Source organism: Schistocerca americana, chromosome 8 (genome assembly GCF_021461395.2).
Source record: "Schistocerca americana isolate TAMUIC-IGC-003095 chromosome 8, iqSchAmer2.1, whole genome shotgun sequence".
Classification (NCBI taxonomy): domain Eukaryota; kingdom Metazoa; phylum Arthropoda; class Insecta; order Orthoptera; family Acrididae; genus Schistocerca; species Schistocerca americana.
In genome coordinates, this window is record NC_060126.1 from 230,179,499 (window position 1) to 230,197,871 (window position 18,373).

Sequence of the window (18,373 nt, forward strand, 5' to 3'; positions counted from 1 at the left end):
GATCCTCTGCTGTCTTCACTATTCCATTTCTCAAAGGTATCCATTCTTTTTCTACTGTATTCCTTTCCCCTGTTCTTGTCAATTGTTCCCTAATGCTCTCTCTGAAATGCTTTACAGCTTCTGGTTCTTTCAGTTTGTTCAGGTCCAAACTCCTTAAATTCTTATCTTTTTGTAGTTTCTTCAGTTTTAATCTACAGTTCATAACTAATAAATTGTGGTCAGAGTCCACATCTGCCCCTGGAATCTGGTTCTGAAATCTCTGTCTTTGCCATTATATAATCAGTCTGAAACCTTCCTGTGTCTTCAGGTCTCTTCCACATAGACAAGCAAATAATGGAAAATCCAGGATGGAATGTGACAATATTGTGAAAGTAATTGCCACTCGCCATGTAGTGGAGATGCTGAGTTGCAGATAGGCACAACCAAAAGACTCCACAGTTAAAGCTTTCAGCCTTTAAGGCCTTCATCAACAATAGACCACACACACACACACACACACACACACACACACACACACACAACTCCCACACACAACTGCAGTCTCAGGCAACTGAAACCACATTGCGAGCAGCAGCACCAGTACATGATGGGGGTGGCAACTGGGTTGTGGTGGGGAGGGGGAGGGGATAGTATGGTGGGGGAGGGGATGGACAGTGAAGTGCTGCAGGTTAGACAGAGGGCAGTGGAGAGGTAGAGACAGAGGGGGGAAGCAGTGGAAAAGGAGAGAAATAAAAAGACTGGATGTTATGGTGGGATGATGGCTGTGTAGTGCTGGAATGGGAACAGGAAACGGGGTGAGGACAGTGACTAACGGAGGCTGAGGCCAGGAGGGTTAAAGGAATGTAGGATGTATTGCAGGGAAAGTTCCGCCTGCCCAATTCAGAAAATCTGGTGTTGGTGGGAAGGATCCATATGGCACAGGTTGTGAAGCAGTCATTGAAATGAAGGATATCATGTTTGGCAGCATGTCTAGCAACAGGGTGGTCCACTTGTTTCTTGGCCACAGTTTGTCAGTGGCCATTCATGTGGACAGACAGCTTGCTGGCTCTCATGCCTACATAGAATGCAGCACAGTGGCTGCAGCTTAGCTTGTAGGTTACATGACTGGTTTCACAGGTAGCCCTGCCTTTGATGGGGTATGTGATGTTAGTGACTGGACTGGAGTAGGTGGTGGAGGGAGGATGTATGGGACAGGTCATGCATCTAGGTCTACTACAGGGGTATGAGCCATGAGGTAATGGCTTGGGAGCAGGGGTCGTGTAGGGATGGTCGAGTATATTGTGTAGGTTCGGTGGATGGCAGAATACCACTGTGGGAGGGGTGGGAAGGATAGTGGACAGGGCATTTCTCATTTCAGGGCATGATGAAGGGTACCAGTACTGGGTGGTACTGAGTTACGAGGGGAATACTCCTCTGTGGCCAGACGGTGGGACTTTGGGAGGTGGTGGGAAACTGGAAGTATAAGGCATGGGAGATTTGTTTTTGTGCAAGGTTGGGAGGATAATTACAGTCAGTGAAGGTTTCAGTGAGACCCTCAGCATATTTTGAGAGGGACTGCTCATCACTGCAGATGCGATGACCACAGGTGGCTAGGCTGTATGGAAGGGACTTCCTCGTATGGAACAGATAGCAGCTGTCGAAGTAAAGATATTTCTGGTAGTTAGTATGTTCGATATGGCTGATGCAGCCATCTTTGAGATGGAGGTCAACATCTAGGAAGGCTCCCAGTGTATGTAACCTTAAGCTATCCATTTCCCTTTTTGTATTTTCTAACCTTCCTTCTTGATTAAGGGATCAGACATTCCATGCTCCAATCCATAGAACACCAGTTTTGTTTCTCATCATAACAACATTTTGCTGACTACTCTCTGCATGGAGATCCACATGGGGGACTATCTTACCTCTGGAATATTGTACCCAAGAGCATGCTATCATCATTTAACTATACAGCAGAGCTGCATGGCCTCGGGAACAATTACGGCTGGTTTCCCTTTGCTTTCAGCCATTCACAGTACCAGCACAGCAAGGCCATTTTGGTTGATGTTGCAAGGCCAGATCAGTTGATCAGACAAGCATAACAAAAAGACCATCAAACAAGTAAACTTTCAGCCAAGTCTGGCCTTGTCAGCCAGAGACAGTGGTCATGTGTGTGTAAGTTTCATTTGTATGAATGTGTGTGTGTGTGTGTGTGTGTGTGTGTGTGTGTGTGTGTGTGTGTGTGTGTTGTCTAATTCTGAAGAAGGCCGTTTGGCTGAAAAGATTACTTGTTTGACAGTTTGTTTGTTGTGTGTATATGCGATTTAACATCCTCGGTATATGTTGATTGCAATCTGTCCTTTTCACAATACTGTCATTGTTCCAGCCTGGAATTTCCATTGTTTTATTTTCCAATTTGTGATGACACAATTCCATTTGAAATGAAAGATGTATTTTATGTCAAATTGTGAATATACATTTGATCACTTGCACTAAAATAACAGGAAAACATACAATTTTATCCATGGTAATATCTCAAATGTTTTTTCTAAAGCCAATAACTTACATGTGGTTACTTTAATAGAAAAAAAGGCTTCTAAAATGACAAGTACATTTGATGAGAAAGAGATTAATGTAAATGCTGTCAGTAGTAAGAGTCGTGGAGATGAAATGACAACCTACTCTGGGACATGTAAATTTTAACGATTTGAATGCATTGTGTGAACAGCAGTTAGAAGATGGACTGCCAACAAATTTAGAGTCAGAATTTATCAGCTGTAAAGTTTATATTGAAAATATAGTGTACAATTTGCTTTTGAAAATAATAGAAACAAAAAAAAGAAACATTAGACATTATTGATACTGATTTGAAGTGGGCTCTCAGCTCACGGTTTACATGGGCATACACAGCCCTTTTTCAGAAAAAGAGAGTTCCCTGTACTTTGATCATCTGTGGGATGTTTAAGATTTCTTAAAGCATTATTTCAGTGCTCACTTTCACATTTTAAAAGTGTGAACACAACATTTATACTTGTAAAAAATAAAATTCTATTGTGTCAGATCTCAAAATCTGTGGTTCAGATTTTTTTTCGTCAGAGGTATTGGTATGGAGTGCCAGTGCGTACTATCAGAAATCAAACACTGGAGGCATATATTTTCTCACTTTTATTGATTATTATTCCAACAAAGATGGAGTGTACACTGACAAATCTAAAAATCAAGTTTGATTGTTTTATGAATACAATAACTGAACTTATTATCTAACTGGCAGAGCTATTAAGAAATTGATATGGAACAATGGGAAAGAATATTTAAATTCAGATGTCTTTCCTTTCTGTAAGACAGAAATGGATCTTTTTAAATCCATGTGGTCCCTATGTACATGAATTAAATGATACAACAGTTATGGGTATGTTTTGATGCCTGTTAGCTGAAGCAAGAGTAGGTAGGAAATTTTGGCTCAAAGTCACTGGTGCAGCTGTGTGCCTTAAAAACAGAATTTGAGCTATTACCACTGAAAGGAAAACCCCTCATGAAATATTATGTAGAAAGAAACCTAATGTTAAACATTTGCAGTTGTATTTTGTACATGCACCATAATAATTAAGAAAGTCAAAGTGGGACTGTAAAGCAGACTTAGGAATTTTTTATGCACCTCTGGAGTTATATACAAAGTACTAATTAATTGTAAAATTATCAAATGGAACAACATGGTTCCAGAGACCTTTTCAAATTTCAAGCATCTGTGATGTATGTATGTATGTATACAGACTGAAGCAATGAATGAAAATTTGTACGGGATCTGAATCCTGGCCTAGGTACAAATTTTCATTCATCGATTTAGTCTGCAAATATAAAAAAAATAATCATTGCCAGACAGGATGATGTTGTGGAAGAGGATGTCAGGTATATAGATCTAAAAGACACTGATTCAAAGTGTGGACTTTTAGTGATTCTGAGTATAAAAGCAAAGAATGTAAACCTATAAATGAGCAAATGGAAGAAAAGGGTATCATAGAGGGTTCAAGCAATCGTAAGAAGTCAAGAACACGAGTTGAGAAAGTCATCTAGAGAACGTAAAGTGCCTGATAGATTTAATGATTATGTAATAAGTAACTTTATTTATGTGAATTTCTGTAGTGCTCGTAGTTCACAAAATTTTGAGGAAGTGATGAATAGTAATGAACCAAAAGTTAGGAAACAAGTTGTGGATAAGGAAATTGAGTGTTTAAATAAGAATAAAACTTGGAAACTAATAATTAATCAAATAATGTAAGTGTTCTTGATGTGAAGTGGGTTTTTACAAGAAAGTCGGATAACACTTGTAAAGCAAGATCAGTCGTAAGCAGATTTTAACAAAAAGGAGTTGTGGATGATATTTATACACCACATGCAAAAATTGAAACTTTTGCTGCCATAGTGTTGTCAAAAGAGCTTAATTGTAGAATAAACAGATATACAGACTGCATTTCAAAATGGTAAAGTTTCCTCAGAAATTTATGTAAAGAAACTTCCAGGATACGTGGATGAAGCCGGCTCAGTTTTTAAGCTGTATAACATTTTGTATAGCTTGAGGAAAAGGTCCCCACATGTGGTATGTGTTTCAATGAGTTTTCAGAAAGCCTAAATACACTAGGAAAGTTCTGGAAAAATGTAAATTTTGGGACTAAAGAAGGCCACTTACTGAATAAAAGAAGCATTCAGTTGTCAGCAGAAAGAAAGAATACATATTAGCTTTTGGAATCAATCCACGCATGCAGACACACACACACACACACACACACACACACATATGTGCACATACGCACATGCACGGGCATGTACCGCACCTGCACGGGGGGGGGGGGGGGGGGGGGGGGACACGTCCATTTCCTACACAGTGCCAGCTGTACACACAACAATGCTGTTATTGCAGTTTGGTAGTTGGATGGGATTTGTGGCGGTTGGGGTGGATAAAGGATGAGAATAGGGGGAGGCAGGAAGAGGGATTGGGATTGGGTAGCTGGTGGCTTGGAGGGAGGTAACTGGTTTGCTGCCTATGAATGTGGGACAGATGGGTGGCAGGTGCAAGGGCTAAACACGTGGTGCATGGGTGCTGGAGGTGATGGGGAGTGGCACATGATGGAGGATAACATGGAGACTTGTATTTGGAGGGGATGATAACATAGAGGAAGGAAAAACTGTTGGTTGAGAATGTAGGGTCAGTAGGTTAAATGGAGATTGAGACCAGGAATTGGAACAAAGGATTTGTTGCTAAGGTAACTCGTATCAGTGTAGTTCAGAAGAGCTGGTGGTGAAAGGAAGGATTCAGATGACTTGGGTCATGAAGTATCCATTAAAACTGATGATGTTTTGCTCAACTGCATGTTGTGCCACTGGGTGGTCAACTTTTTTTGTGGCCACAATTTGGTGATGGCCATTTTTTCTGGTTGACAGCTGGTTGGTTGTCATACCAACATAAAAAGTTGTGCAGTGATTGCAGCAGATTTGGTATATGACAAGCTGCATTCACAGTTGGCCATGCCTCAGTTGGGACACAGTAAGCCTGGGAACAGGAGTAACAATTGACAAGGGGTGAATAGAGCACCTGGGTCTTCCAAAGGGATATGACACTGTGGCAAGGGGTAGGGAGTGGGAGTGGCATAGGGATGGACCAGGACATTGTGTAGGTTGGGTGTGCAGTGGAATAACATCTCAAGAAGGGTGATAAGGATCTTGAGTAGGACATCCCTCATTCCTGAACCTGATGCTAGATAAACAAAGCCCTTGTGAAGAGTATGGTATAGTTGTTCCAGTCCAGGATTATATCGGGTGATTAGGGGTCTCTGCTTTGTAGCTGCTTCTTTGAGGTGGGGGCAAGAATTACAGGTATGTGAGGTGTTTACAGACTAGGTTTGGGGAGGGAGGTGGTACTGCCTGTCTGTGAAGGCCTTCAGAAGACCTTCAGCGTACTGGTCAAGGGAGTTCTCATGACTGCAGGTACACCATCCATGGGTGGCCAGACTGTATAGGCATGTTTTTTTTTTTTTTTTTTTTTTGTATGGAAGGGGCGACAGCTGTCAAAAGACTGCTACTGTTCGTTGTTTATGGCTCAAATGTGGACATAGATGTGACTGGAGCCATCAGAGAGGTGTAGGTCAACATTCATAAAGGTGGTGCATTTGGTAGAGGAGGATCATGTGAAGTAGACGGGAGAGAACGTGTTGAGGTTGTGAAGGAATGATGATAGTGTGGAGTGGCTATGAAGATATTGTCAGTGAACCAAAATCAGGCAAGGGGTTTGGGGTTTTGAGAGGCTATGGAGGCTTCCTCTAGATGGGCCACAAAAAAGTCAGATTAGGAGGGTGCCACATAGCTGCTGATAGGTATGCTGTTGTTCTTGTTGTTGTGGTCTTCAGTCCTGAGATTGGTTTGATGCAGCTCTCCATGCTACTCTATCCTGTGCAAGCTTCTTCATCTCCCAGTAACTACTGCAACCTACATCCTTCTGAATCTGCTTAGTGTATTCATCTCTTGGTTTCCCTCTACGATTTTTACCCTCCACGCTGACCTCCAATACTAAATTGGTGACCCCTTGATGCCTCAGAACATGTCCTACCAACCGATCCCTTCTCCTAGTCAAGTTGTGCCACAAATTTCTCTTCTCCCCAATTCTGTTCAATACCTCCTCATTAGTTATGTGATCTACCCATCTAATCTTCAGCATTCTTCCGTAGCACCACATTTCGACAGCTTCTATTCTCTTCTTGTCCAAACTATTTATCGTCCATGTTTCACTTCCATACATGGCTACACTCCATACAAATACTTTCAGAAACAACTTCCTGACACTTAAATCTATACTCGATGTTAACAAATTTCTCTTCTTCAGAAACGCTTTCCTTGCCATTGCCAGTCTACATTTGATATCCTCTCTACTTTGAACATCATCAGTTATTTTGCTCCCCAAATAGCAAAACTCCTTTACTACTTTAAGTGTCTCATTTCCTAATCTAATTCCCTCAGCATCACCTGAATTAATTCAACTGCATTCCATTATCCTCATTTTGCTTTTGTTGATGTTCATCTTATATCCTCCTTTCAAGACACTATCCATTCCGTTCAACTGCTCTTCCAGCTCCTTTGCTGTCTCTGACAGAATTACAATGTCATCAGCAGACCTCAAAGTTTTTATTTCTTCTCCATGGATTTTAATACCTACTCCGAATTTTTCTTTTGTTTCTTTCACTGCTTGCTCAATATACAGATTGAATAACATCGGGGAGAGGCTGCAACCCTGTCTCACTCCCTTCACAACCACTGCTTCCCTTTCGTGTCCCTCGATTCTTATAACTGCCATCTGGTTTCTGTACAAATTATAAATAGCCTTTTGCTCCCTGTATTTTACCCCTGCCACCTTCAGAATTTGAAAGAGAGTATTCCAGTCAACATTGTCAAAAGCTTTCTCTAAGTCTACAAATGCTAGAAACGTAGGTTTGCCTTTCCTTAATCTAGCTTCTAAGATAAGTCGTAGGGTCAGTATTGCCTCATGTATTCCAATATTTCTATGGATTCCGAACTGATCTTCCCTGAGGTTGGCTTCTACTAGTTTTTCCATACGTCTGTAAAGAATTCGCGTTAGTATTTTGCAGCCGTGACTTATTAAACTGATAGTTCGGTAATTTTCACATCTGTCAACACCTGCTTCCTTTGGGATTGGAATTATTATATTCTTCTTGAAGTCTGAGGGTATTTCACCTGTCTCATATATCTTGCTCACCAGATGGTAGAGTTTTGTCAGGACTGGCTATCCCAAGGCTGTCAGTAGTTCCAATGGAATGTTGTCTACTCCCGGGGCCTTGTTTCGACTCAGGTCTTTCAGTGCTCTGTCAAACTCTTCACGCAGTATCATATCTCCCATTTCATCTTCATCTACCTCCTCTTTCATTGTCCTCAAGTACATCGCCCTTGTATAGACCCTCTATATATTCCTTCCACCTTTCTGCTTTCCCTTCTTTGCTCAGAACTGGGTTTCCATCTGAGCTCTTGATATTCATACAAGTGGTTCTCTTTTCTCCAAAGGTCTCTTTAATTTTCCTGTAGGCAGCATCTATCTTACCCCTGGTGAGACAAGCCTCTACATCCTTACATTTGTCCTCTAGCCATCGCTGCTTAGCCATTTTGCACTTACTGTCGATTTCATTTTTGAGACATTTGTATTCCTTTTTGCCCGCTTCATTTACTGCATTTTTATATTTTCTCCTTTCATCAATTAAGTTCAATATTTCTTCTATTACCCAAGGATTTCTAGCAGCCCTTGTCTTTTTACCTACTTTGTCCTCTGCTGCCTTCACTACTTCATCCCTCAAAGCTAACCATTCTTCTTCTACTGTATTTCTTTCCCTCATTCCTGTCAATTGTTCCCTTATGCTCTCCTTGAAACTCTGTACAACCTCTGGTTTAGTCAGTTTATCCAGGTCCCATGTCCTTCAATTCCCACCTTTTTGCAGTTTCTTCAGTTTTAATCTACAGTTCATAACCAATAGATTGTGGTCAGAGTCCACATCTGCCCCTGGAAATGTCTTACAATTTAAAACCTGGTTCCTAAATCTCTGTCTTACCATTATATAATCTATCTGATACCTTCTAGTATCTCCAGGATTCTTCCATGTATACAACCTTCTTTTATGATTCTTGAACCAAGTGTTAGCAAAATTCTACCAGGCGGCTTCCTCTTTCATTTCTTCCCCCCAATCCATATTCACCTACTATGTTTCCTTCTCTCCCTTTTCCTACTACCGAATTCCAGTCACCCATGACTATTAAATTTTCGTCTCCCTTCACTTTCTGAATAATTTCTTTTATTTCATCATACATTTCTTCAATTTCTTCATCATCTGCAGAGCTAGTTGGCATATAAACTTGTACTACTGTGGTAGGCATGGGCTTCATGTCTATCTTGGCTACAATGATGCGTTCACTATGCTGTTTGTAGCAGCTTACCCGTACTCCTATTTTTTTATTCGTTATTAAACCTACTCCTGCATTACCCCTATTTGATTTTGTATTTATAACCCTGTATTCACCTGACCAAAAGTCTTGTTCCTCCTGCCACCGAACTTCACTAATTCCCACTATATCTAACTTTAACCTATCCATTTCCATTTTTAGATTTTCTAACCTACCTGCCCAATTAAGGGATCTGACATTCCCCGCTCCAATCTGTAGAATGACAGTTTTCTTTCTCCTGATAGGTATGCTATGGATCTGTTTATAACTTCCCCTAAAGGACATGTACTTATTTGTGACGATGTAGTGTATGCAGAATGAGATAGTGGGTTTGAAATCTGTAGGAGGGTGGGAAAGGTAGTGTTCGATAGTGGCAAGGCCATGGGCATGAGGGATGTTGGTGTATAGGTAGGTGCATCAATAGTGATGACCAAGAATTCAGGAGGAAAATGAGCGGGGGTGGTGGAGAGATTAGTATCTTTGATTTGAAAGGCTAGGTTTTGGGCAGTTGGTTGGAGGTGTTGGTCGACCAGAGCAGATATTCTTTCAGTAGGAGTGCAATAACAAGTTCCAGGATTGTAGGGGTTTGTGGAGCATGGAGAAGGTGGGTGTGTGGGGTGTTATTGGGTAAGGATGGAGGTGGACTAAGGGGAAAGGTTATTGGATGTGCCTAAGGATTTCAGTTGGGATTTAGAGGTTACGTTGGGCTTCAGGGATGGGATCACAATGGCAAAGCTTATAGATGGGGGAATCAGACAGTTGGCAGAATCCTTATGTCAGGTTCTTACTCGAATTCATCACAACAGGGGAGTCATTGTCTGCAAGGAGGATGATAAGCTCAGGACTCCCATGCTCACTGTGCTGAAGGTCTCACGAGGGACATCACAGACACACTTTACCCCCAAAACCTTGTCTGCAAACACATTTCCTGTGCCATATCTTCACAAATCTCTAATCCTCCCATCACCTACAAGGATCAGCTACATGGGAGCACCTTCCTCATCACCCATATCAGCCTGGGATGGAACAGTTGAACTATATCCTTTGCCAGGGCTTTGATTCTTTTATCGTCATGCCCAGATATTAGACTCATCCTACCAAAGATGTTTCCCACCCCTCCTGCCTACTCAACCTACACAACATCCTAGCCCATCCCTATGCCACTCCCATTCTCAACTTCTTGCTTCTTGCCTCTTGTGGAAGGTGTAGGTACAAGGTATTCCCAGTCCACCCACCCATCACTTCTTACTCCTGTCAAAGGTTTATCCTACCCCATCAGAGGCAGGGCCACCTGTGAAAGCAGCCAAGTCATATGGCAGATCTGTCGCAATCACAGTACATCTTTTCATGTCCAAATCACAACCAACCAGCTGTCCACCAGAATGAATGGCCACTGCCAAACTGGCCAAATACAACATCTGGATCCTTCCTCCACCACCATCCTTTCTGAACTATGCAGATGGGAGCTATCCTTGCAATACAGCCTTCACTCCCACAACCCTCCTCGTCCCAATCTCCATTAACCCACTGTCCCCACAGCCTCCACCCAACTGTTTTTTCTTCCTCTGTCCCTGTTTGAGAGCAAGACGTGGTGAACACATTGTATATATTCCTTGTCAGATGATCTCAGAATATTTCACCAAGGAAAAAATAATTTATTGAAAAGTGGTGCAAATTCTATAATAAAATTATGATACTGAACATTAGATATTTATGTGAAGCTTGCGGTGAACAAAGATAATTAAAGACAAAAAATATTAAGGCTACTCATTTTAATTTATACTTATTACAAATTTACCTTCAACAGGAAATAATTTCTTCTTACATCCACACTTGTTTTGAGACATGTCTGTAAAAATATAATTTGTGTGTGATTATCCTGAAAATAAAACAATGGAAAATCCAATATGGAATGTAGCAGTGTTATGAATAGGATAGTTGCTGCTCACCATATAGTAGAGGTGCTGAGTCGTTGAAAATATTTTGTAGATAAACTGAAGACACTTGTACTTATCTGCACAAGTTTCACCACAGAATGGTAGAGAGATAAACCTATAGGTAAATTGCAACCAGTGTCCACTGCAGAGTGTCCAGAGCAAATCCGACCCACACAGTAAACAAAACATAGACCAGACAGCACTGAGAGTCAGAACATGCTAGGCATGACATCGGCCACCTGCCGATCACTGACCTACCACACCTGGTGGGGCAGGGGCACAGCATGTATTAAATTCATGTTTCCACGTCAACTCTGACTTCAGCATCTATTCATTGTATGCCTAGCCCATATAAGTGTCACCCTCCCTTCCATACTCCTAACCAGCAATTCGACTGCCTCCCTCTGAGCCACTAGCTAGCCACCCCAACCCTTCTTCTTGACCCTTGTGTGTGTGTGTACACTAGCTTGAGAAAGGATTGATTCTGAAAGCTAGCAAGTTTCCTTTCTCCTTTGCGTGTGTCTGTCAACACCATAACACTTCTGCTATTTGGTGAGTGGTTTCCTTTACTCCTAATATTTACTTTTTAAAAATTCCGAGTTTTTAAAGAAGTAAATTTGATTACTACATACATGTATTTATAAGTGCAAATTATGTGTTCTGTATAATTGTGTTTGTTGATGGTATGCTATTTTGTTGTACAAGTAAAGAGAAATTACAAGAAACCAAGAAGTTGTTATCCAAGTGATCTCAAATGAAAGACTTCAGTGAAGTAAAGAAATGTCTGGGGATAAATATTGATTATAATTATGCAAAGTGCATAATGACTCTTAGTCAGGATAGCTTATTGAATGTCTAGTTAAGAAATATCAGATGGAAATTTCAAAGTTGTACAGTACACCAACAGAAGTTAATTTGAAACTAGAACCAGCTCAAGGTGCAAGTCATGATATTATGTCCAGAAACTTGATAGATGCTCTCGTGTGCATTAGTTCAGGAACATGGCCATATGTAAATTGCAGTGTAAACTATGGAAGTAGGTTTCAGTAATGTTATAGTGATACTTTTAAGTATACCTTCCTTGAAGTTAATCTATGAAAGAACTGAAAATATTGATTTCTTGGATTGTTTTATAGATGCAGATTGGGCAAGTGATAGTGTAGTTTGTAAGTCCATGTCATGTTACGTAATAACATAATTTGGAAATCTAAGAAACAAGAAAGGATTATGAAATCCTCTACTTTTGCTGAGTTTGTAGCATTGTCAGAAGTAGTCATTGAGGTTAAATTAATTCTAGATATTTTGAATAGCTTTGATGCAAAATCTGATGAGCCCATGAAAGTATATGAAGAGAACTCAGGGCCAATCAGTATTGTTAGATATGGTAACTTTACTAAAAATACAAAGTACATTGAAACACTCCACCATTTCATGAATGAATGTTACATGAATGGAATTATAGATATTTGTAAAGTAAATTTGGAAAACAATGTAGCAGATATTTTACCAAGTCATTGAGCAAGGTTAATTTGTAAAATTTTGAGAAATATAATTTGATTGTGTTAAAAATGCAAGGAGTAGAAGCCATTGTAAGGAGTAAAAGACATTTCAAAAATTTCTATTTCTGTGTTTCACTATTCTGTTTGGTTTGGCTTTCTTTCAATAATTTCTGTGTATGGTAAAATGTAACCTGACATGCATCACTAACATAGATGTCTATTTGAATAAAAATTAAACTGAAAAGGTGACCTCTTTTTCATTTCCCTTTGTATTTGTAACATATGTCCTACAGTTAATGTTTCTGTACCTTGGTTTTGGAAGTTATATGATTAACTGACCAGCAAGACCTATACAAATTTCTTTAAAAAAAGTAGAGGAACACAGTTTACAGTTTGTGTTATTGGTCTTGAGTCCAAAGGCTGTTTGATGCAGTCTCAACACTAGTCTGACCTGTGCAAGCCTCTTCATCTCTGCTGAATTACCTACATTTGAAACTATTTACTGTGTTCAACAAGGCTTGGTCTCCCTCTGCATTGTTTACTCTCCCTCTTCCACTATCAATGAATCTTTTACTTTAGTTAAGTTGTGGTAAAATTTCTCTTCTCCCTAATTCAGTTCAGTACTATATTATTAGTAATTCAGTCTAACCATTTAGTTTTTATAGTTCTTTCATAGCATGACATTCCAAAAGCTTAAATTCTTTTATGAGCATGTTATTGCACACATTTCACTTCCATACAAGATACACTCCAAATAAATACCTTCAGAAGAATACTTCATAACGCTTAACTTTATATTGGGTGTTAACAAAAATTTCTCTTTTTTAAGAAATCTTATGTTGCGATTGCCTGTTTGCATTTAAAATCCTTTCTACTTTTGCCATCATCATTTATGTTGTTGCCCAAATAGCACAAATTTTAGTGCCTCATTTCCTGACCTCATCCTCTGAGCACTAGCTGATTTGATTTGACTACTTTCCATTACTATTTTTTTCACTTTTTTGTTGATTTTCATCTTTAAACTTCTTTTAAAGACACTATTTCTTACATTTAACTGACTGTCCAAATCCTTTGTCATCCATGGCAGAATTATACCATTGACATAATCAAAGTTTTTATTACTTCATTGTGGATTTTAATTCCCTTTCCACATTTCTCTTGGATTTCTTTACTGATTGTTCAATGTCACATGGACATGGATAGGCTAAAACCTTATCTCATTCCCTTCTCAACTACTGCTCCCCATTCATTTCTTCTGAAGCCATATGCTTCTGGTAAGGATATATTAAAATAAATATGTAGTAAATTGCTAAGGGTGTTTATTTCTGTAACTAGCACCACTAAAATTTAGTGTAGTTCCACATAATACACACTTTCATGAATTGTGCATTGTTGACAACAGCAAGTTGGAAAAAAGGCTGTGTTAAGGAGAAGTTATCCCACTTTGGCATCCTAATGAGAAATACTTCCTTGCAGAAGAAAGTAATGTGAGAAGTGGGGATGCCAATATAACATATGATAGACTAGAATCACATTGGTATGTAGCTACAAAGGAAATATTGACTCTGTACTGGCAGGATTAGAATAGAGGTAAATATATATTAATGGTCTATTGAGTGATAGGCTGAATTACATCCACAAGCATGAAAGTTACATTTTATGTTACTTTTAACTACTACAAATGAGAAAAGAGCTGTGTTTTATTATTAGAGATAAAAGATTTTAACATTTACCTGCATATTCATTGTTAAATATCTTTGTTAATAATTTTATATGAAGTTGCAGACAGACTGAATGATGTATACCTAAAGGCTTTTTGTTGTTGTTTGTTTAGGGGGCAATGGATGGACAACAACTACCACCCTCTCCTGATAGTGGTTGCAGTGATTGCAGTGACTATTCCAGTGATTTCTCAGTTGGCTCCCCTTCATCTGTAATGTCAGGTGTGATGAGGACTGACACAGAGAAAGTGGTGACAATGAGTGCTCAAGTAGTTGCACAACCCACAAATCTCCATACGCAGATAGGTATGTTGACAGTTGGAATACATTTTACTGTACCAAAGATGAGAGTATCAAGAGACAGCTGCTGTATAATAACCCGTCTCTGTCTTCTTGAACATGGCAATAATAACAGAAAGTGGAAATGTTAAGCACCGATACACTTCTAACATAAATAATTCTAAATTTCTTATCAGGATATCACCTAACACCATGTACTACTGTCTTTGTTTGTACAAAGAATTGCACTGATAACAAATACATACACAGCTGGGCATTAAAATTGTTGTACCATGAAGACAGAATGCAACAAATGCCAAATTGGCCTGTGTGTACTGCATACTTGCATATTCAAGTTATCAGCAACCTCACAAAATAGGTAGGAGTAATACCATTCTAAAAACATCCACCAGCACGTGTTTTTATTTTTCAACATGGCCAACATTGTTACAGCTTTCGTGGATAATGCAACAGACAGTGGTGTGCCAAACAACATCACTGGGGGTTGGAGTGGCACTGAGCCATCTTTTTAGCTGTGTCCTGGTTCTGCATGCAGCATCATGGTTGACATATACATGTGTGGTGGTTCCAAGATGGACCTTGTCTGATTGTATTCATCACATCATACAGCCCCAGCACCTTGTGTGATGGTATGTTGTGTCATATGGTCAGTGGCGGATACTTACAGGGGGCGCATGGGGCATGCGCTGCCCATAGCTGGGCCGCCCAAATTGCCACCCGCACCACTCCCGCTAGTCAACCCACACACTATTTGTTTGTTTCATCCATCAGTTGACTCAACTGAATTGAATTACTGAGTAGCTGTACTTTCCTATGTAGCACACGCGTTTCTGTGTGGCACATAGACAGCTAACACATACATACGAGAAAAGTTGCAGCAATTTTTATTACGGTAAAAGTAAAGGTAGCTCAAGATATCTTTAGTGCCCCCTCCTTGAGGTTTTTCTGTATCCACCACTGCATATAGTACACAATGAAATCATCTTTGTTTTACATAGCCAGTAATGTGGACAGCAGGCATTACATTTTGAGGTATCCATGACATATTTTAACAAGACAGTCCAAGACCACATGTTGCCCATACTGTCCTGATCTGCTGCGATGCAGAGGGTGTTTGACTGTTGCCCTGACCTGCATGCCACCCAAATCTCCCACCTGATGACAACATCTAGTCAGGGGTTGCCTAGAGGCTGGCTCATCATAACTCACCAGCCATGACCAATGATGAACTCTGGCACAGAGTTGAAGCAGCATAAGTGATGTAGCTGTATCTATCATCAAAGCTCAGATTAATTTGGTGCCCAGCTGTGTTAGGTGGCAGTTCTTTGTAGTTAATTTCACTTTCTGTATATGCTTGTACTGTCTACAAATTAAATAATGTATTCTTTCTACTATAATCCATATGCACAATAGATGAAATTTTGTTATTTGCTGACTTTCCTGTAGTCTGATTAAAATTGCTTGAAAGTTGACACTTCATGCATTGGAGCTGTTTCCCCCAGTCGGAGCGCTCTGCGTCACGCCCAAACCATTCACCATTGCTGAGCTGCCACAACAATTGATCAGTTCACTTCCAATTCCTTGTCCAGAATTATTTTTTGAAGTGTTTGGATCCTGAAACACACACACACACACACACACACACACACACACACACACACACACACACGAAGCTAAGGAAACACACACGTTTCATACACAGCATTAACCAAACAGGACTGCTGGATACTTCCACACAAAATGTGATTCAGTGTCACATATACATTTATAATAATCACAGAGATTGGCTTAGATTAAATAAGCTTCACATGATGATGTGTGAAGCTCAATTTTTGAATACTGCAATTCATTGTTGTGACCAGAATGCTACAGTTATAAACAAAACTTCTTAACCCAGTGTTTTGCTGTAGCTCAATCGTTAGCATGTGAGCCGAATGATTAGCATGTAAGCCTGGCATGTAGAAGGTTGTAGATTCGAATCTCGGTAGTGACATTTTTTAATTTCTCTATTTTTTTGTGTATAGTTTTCTACTCATCATTTTCATCATCATATTGACTTTTTTATTTGCTCTTATTTTTCTCCCTGTCATTCTTTTTTTGTTGGAATCTGCCTGTGTTGCCTGTAATCTGCAACCAAGTGTCAACAAGGACTGCTCATCAGTTGGCTCATGTAGTCAGTGTGAGGATAACATCAGGTAACCAGTGATAGTGAGAAATTACAGTTTGTTTGTAGTACTGAAACATAATTTTTTCTGTCTTGAGTTTTCTCATACAGATTAACTTCAATCACTGGTAACAAAATTATCGTGATTTTAGTTCTACAACAGATTGTTAACTGCCATTTTCTGGGATATATTGTATGTCGTGAGGCCGTAGTTAGCTTAGGGCATGAGTTTAAATTCAGGGTACAGAATGTGTTGTCTGCCACATTTCATTCATTGGTTACATAGAATCAGCTGTCATCAGAGCATCTTGCATTTCCAACATACTTCGTGGCAGTGTATTCCAACATACTCTGCTTTACATATTAACAGCATTTGTGATGTGATCCACTATGCTTGTGTGTCCCATATAACTGAGTGGCAGCCCAGCAATCGATGTGGCACCAGTGACAGACATCAACTGTCTAGTAATTTTATTCAAGACTTTAATGCTGCAATTTTAATGGTCGGCATTTAAATTTAGATGTTATACGTGTCATGTTTCAGCAGTTTTAAATGTTCACATTTTCAGGTATTGCACCTGCCTCCATTTCACCAGTCGGCCAGGCATTACAGCCCGGAATGCTTGTGGTGTTGCAGCAACAGCCAAAAACAGTAATGCCTCCACCACCACCACCACCTATACTGCTACAGCCACAGCAACAGACACAGCCTCTGGCACCCCCACCTACACCTCCACTCTCACCTCAGGTCCCACGCCCTATTTTGCCAGGTGTGAACATTCCTGATGCAATGGATGGATGCAGTGAGCCAGCCATCAACAGGATCAGGATGCCTGGTCGCATGGTAGAACAAATGAAGGACAGAGCATGGGCCATAATCTTTGCATATCCAGAAACAAAACTCACAGACAAAGATGAATATGGCAACATGTAAGCATTTATTACCTCTTTTGATGAATTTGTTTCATGATGTCAAATTATATATAAACAGGTGCATTCAAAGGATTGAGTAAATGTATCACACACTAATAGTGACTGCACCATACAATAGCCAGACAGACAAAATATGATATGGAAATAGTTACTCAACTTACAAATTATGCGATATCATAAACTATATTCAGTTGATTTTTATAACCTGTTCACTGCTCCCTGCTTCCCTTATGAGTGGTTAGCTTTCCTCATTCCATTGTTTCTATTTCACACTAGAATTATAAGTACTGTCCTACATACACTCCTGGAAATTGAAATAAGAACACCGTGAATTCATTGTCCCAGGAAGGGGAAACTTTATTGACACATTCCTGGGGTCAGATACATCACATGATCACACTGACAGAACCACAGGCACATAGACACAGGCAACAGAGCATGCACAATGTCGGCACTAGTACAGTGTATATCCACCTTTCGCAGCAATGCAGGCTGCTATTCTCCCATGGAGACGATCGTAGAGATGCAGGATGTAGTCCTGTGGAACGGCTTGCCATGCCATTTCCACCTGGCGCCTCAGTTGGACCAGCGTTCGTGCTGGACGTGTAGACCGCGTGAGACGACGCTTCATCCAGTCCCAAACATGCTCAATGGGGGACAGATCCGGAGATCTTGCTGGCCAGGGTAGTTGACTTACACCTTCTAGAGCACGTTGGGTGCCACGGGATACATGCGGACGTGCATTGTCCTGTTGGAACAGCAAGTTCCCTTGCCGGTCTAGGAATGGTAGAACGATGGGTTCGATGACGGTTTGGATGTACCGTGCACTATTCAGTGTCCCCTCGACGATCACCA

General features: G+C 40.2%; 1 protein-coding gene across 4 annotated transcripts in view; it reads left to right on the forward strand.

The window, feature by feature from the left end:
• LOC124625759 (actin cytoskeleton-regulatory complex protein PAN1-like) overlaps positions 1-18,373 on the forward strand; it is a 278,818-nt gene that overhangs the window by 212,444 nt on the left and 48,001 nt on the right. For all 4 annotated transcript variants that reach the window (XM_047149198.1, XM_047149202.1, XM_047149200.1 and 1 more), the window contains 2 exons: positions 14,235-14,427; positions 17,155-17,515. In XM_047149198.1, coding sequence (XP_047005154.1) covers positions 14,235-14,427; positions 17,155-17,515 — 554 coding nt within the window. The remainder of the gene's footprint in view (positions 1-14,234; positions 14,428-17,154; positions 17,516-18,373) is intronic.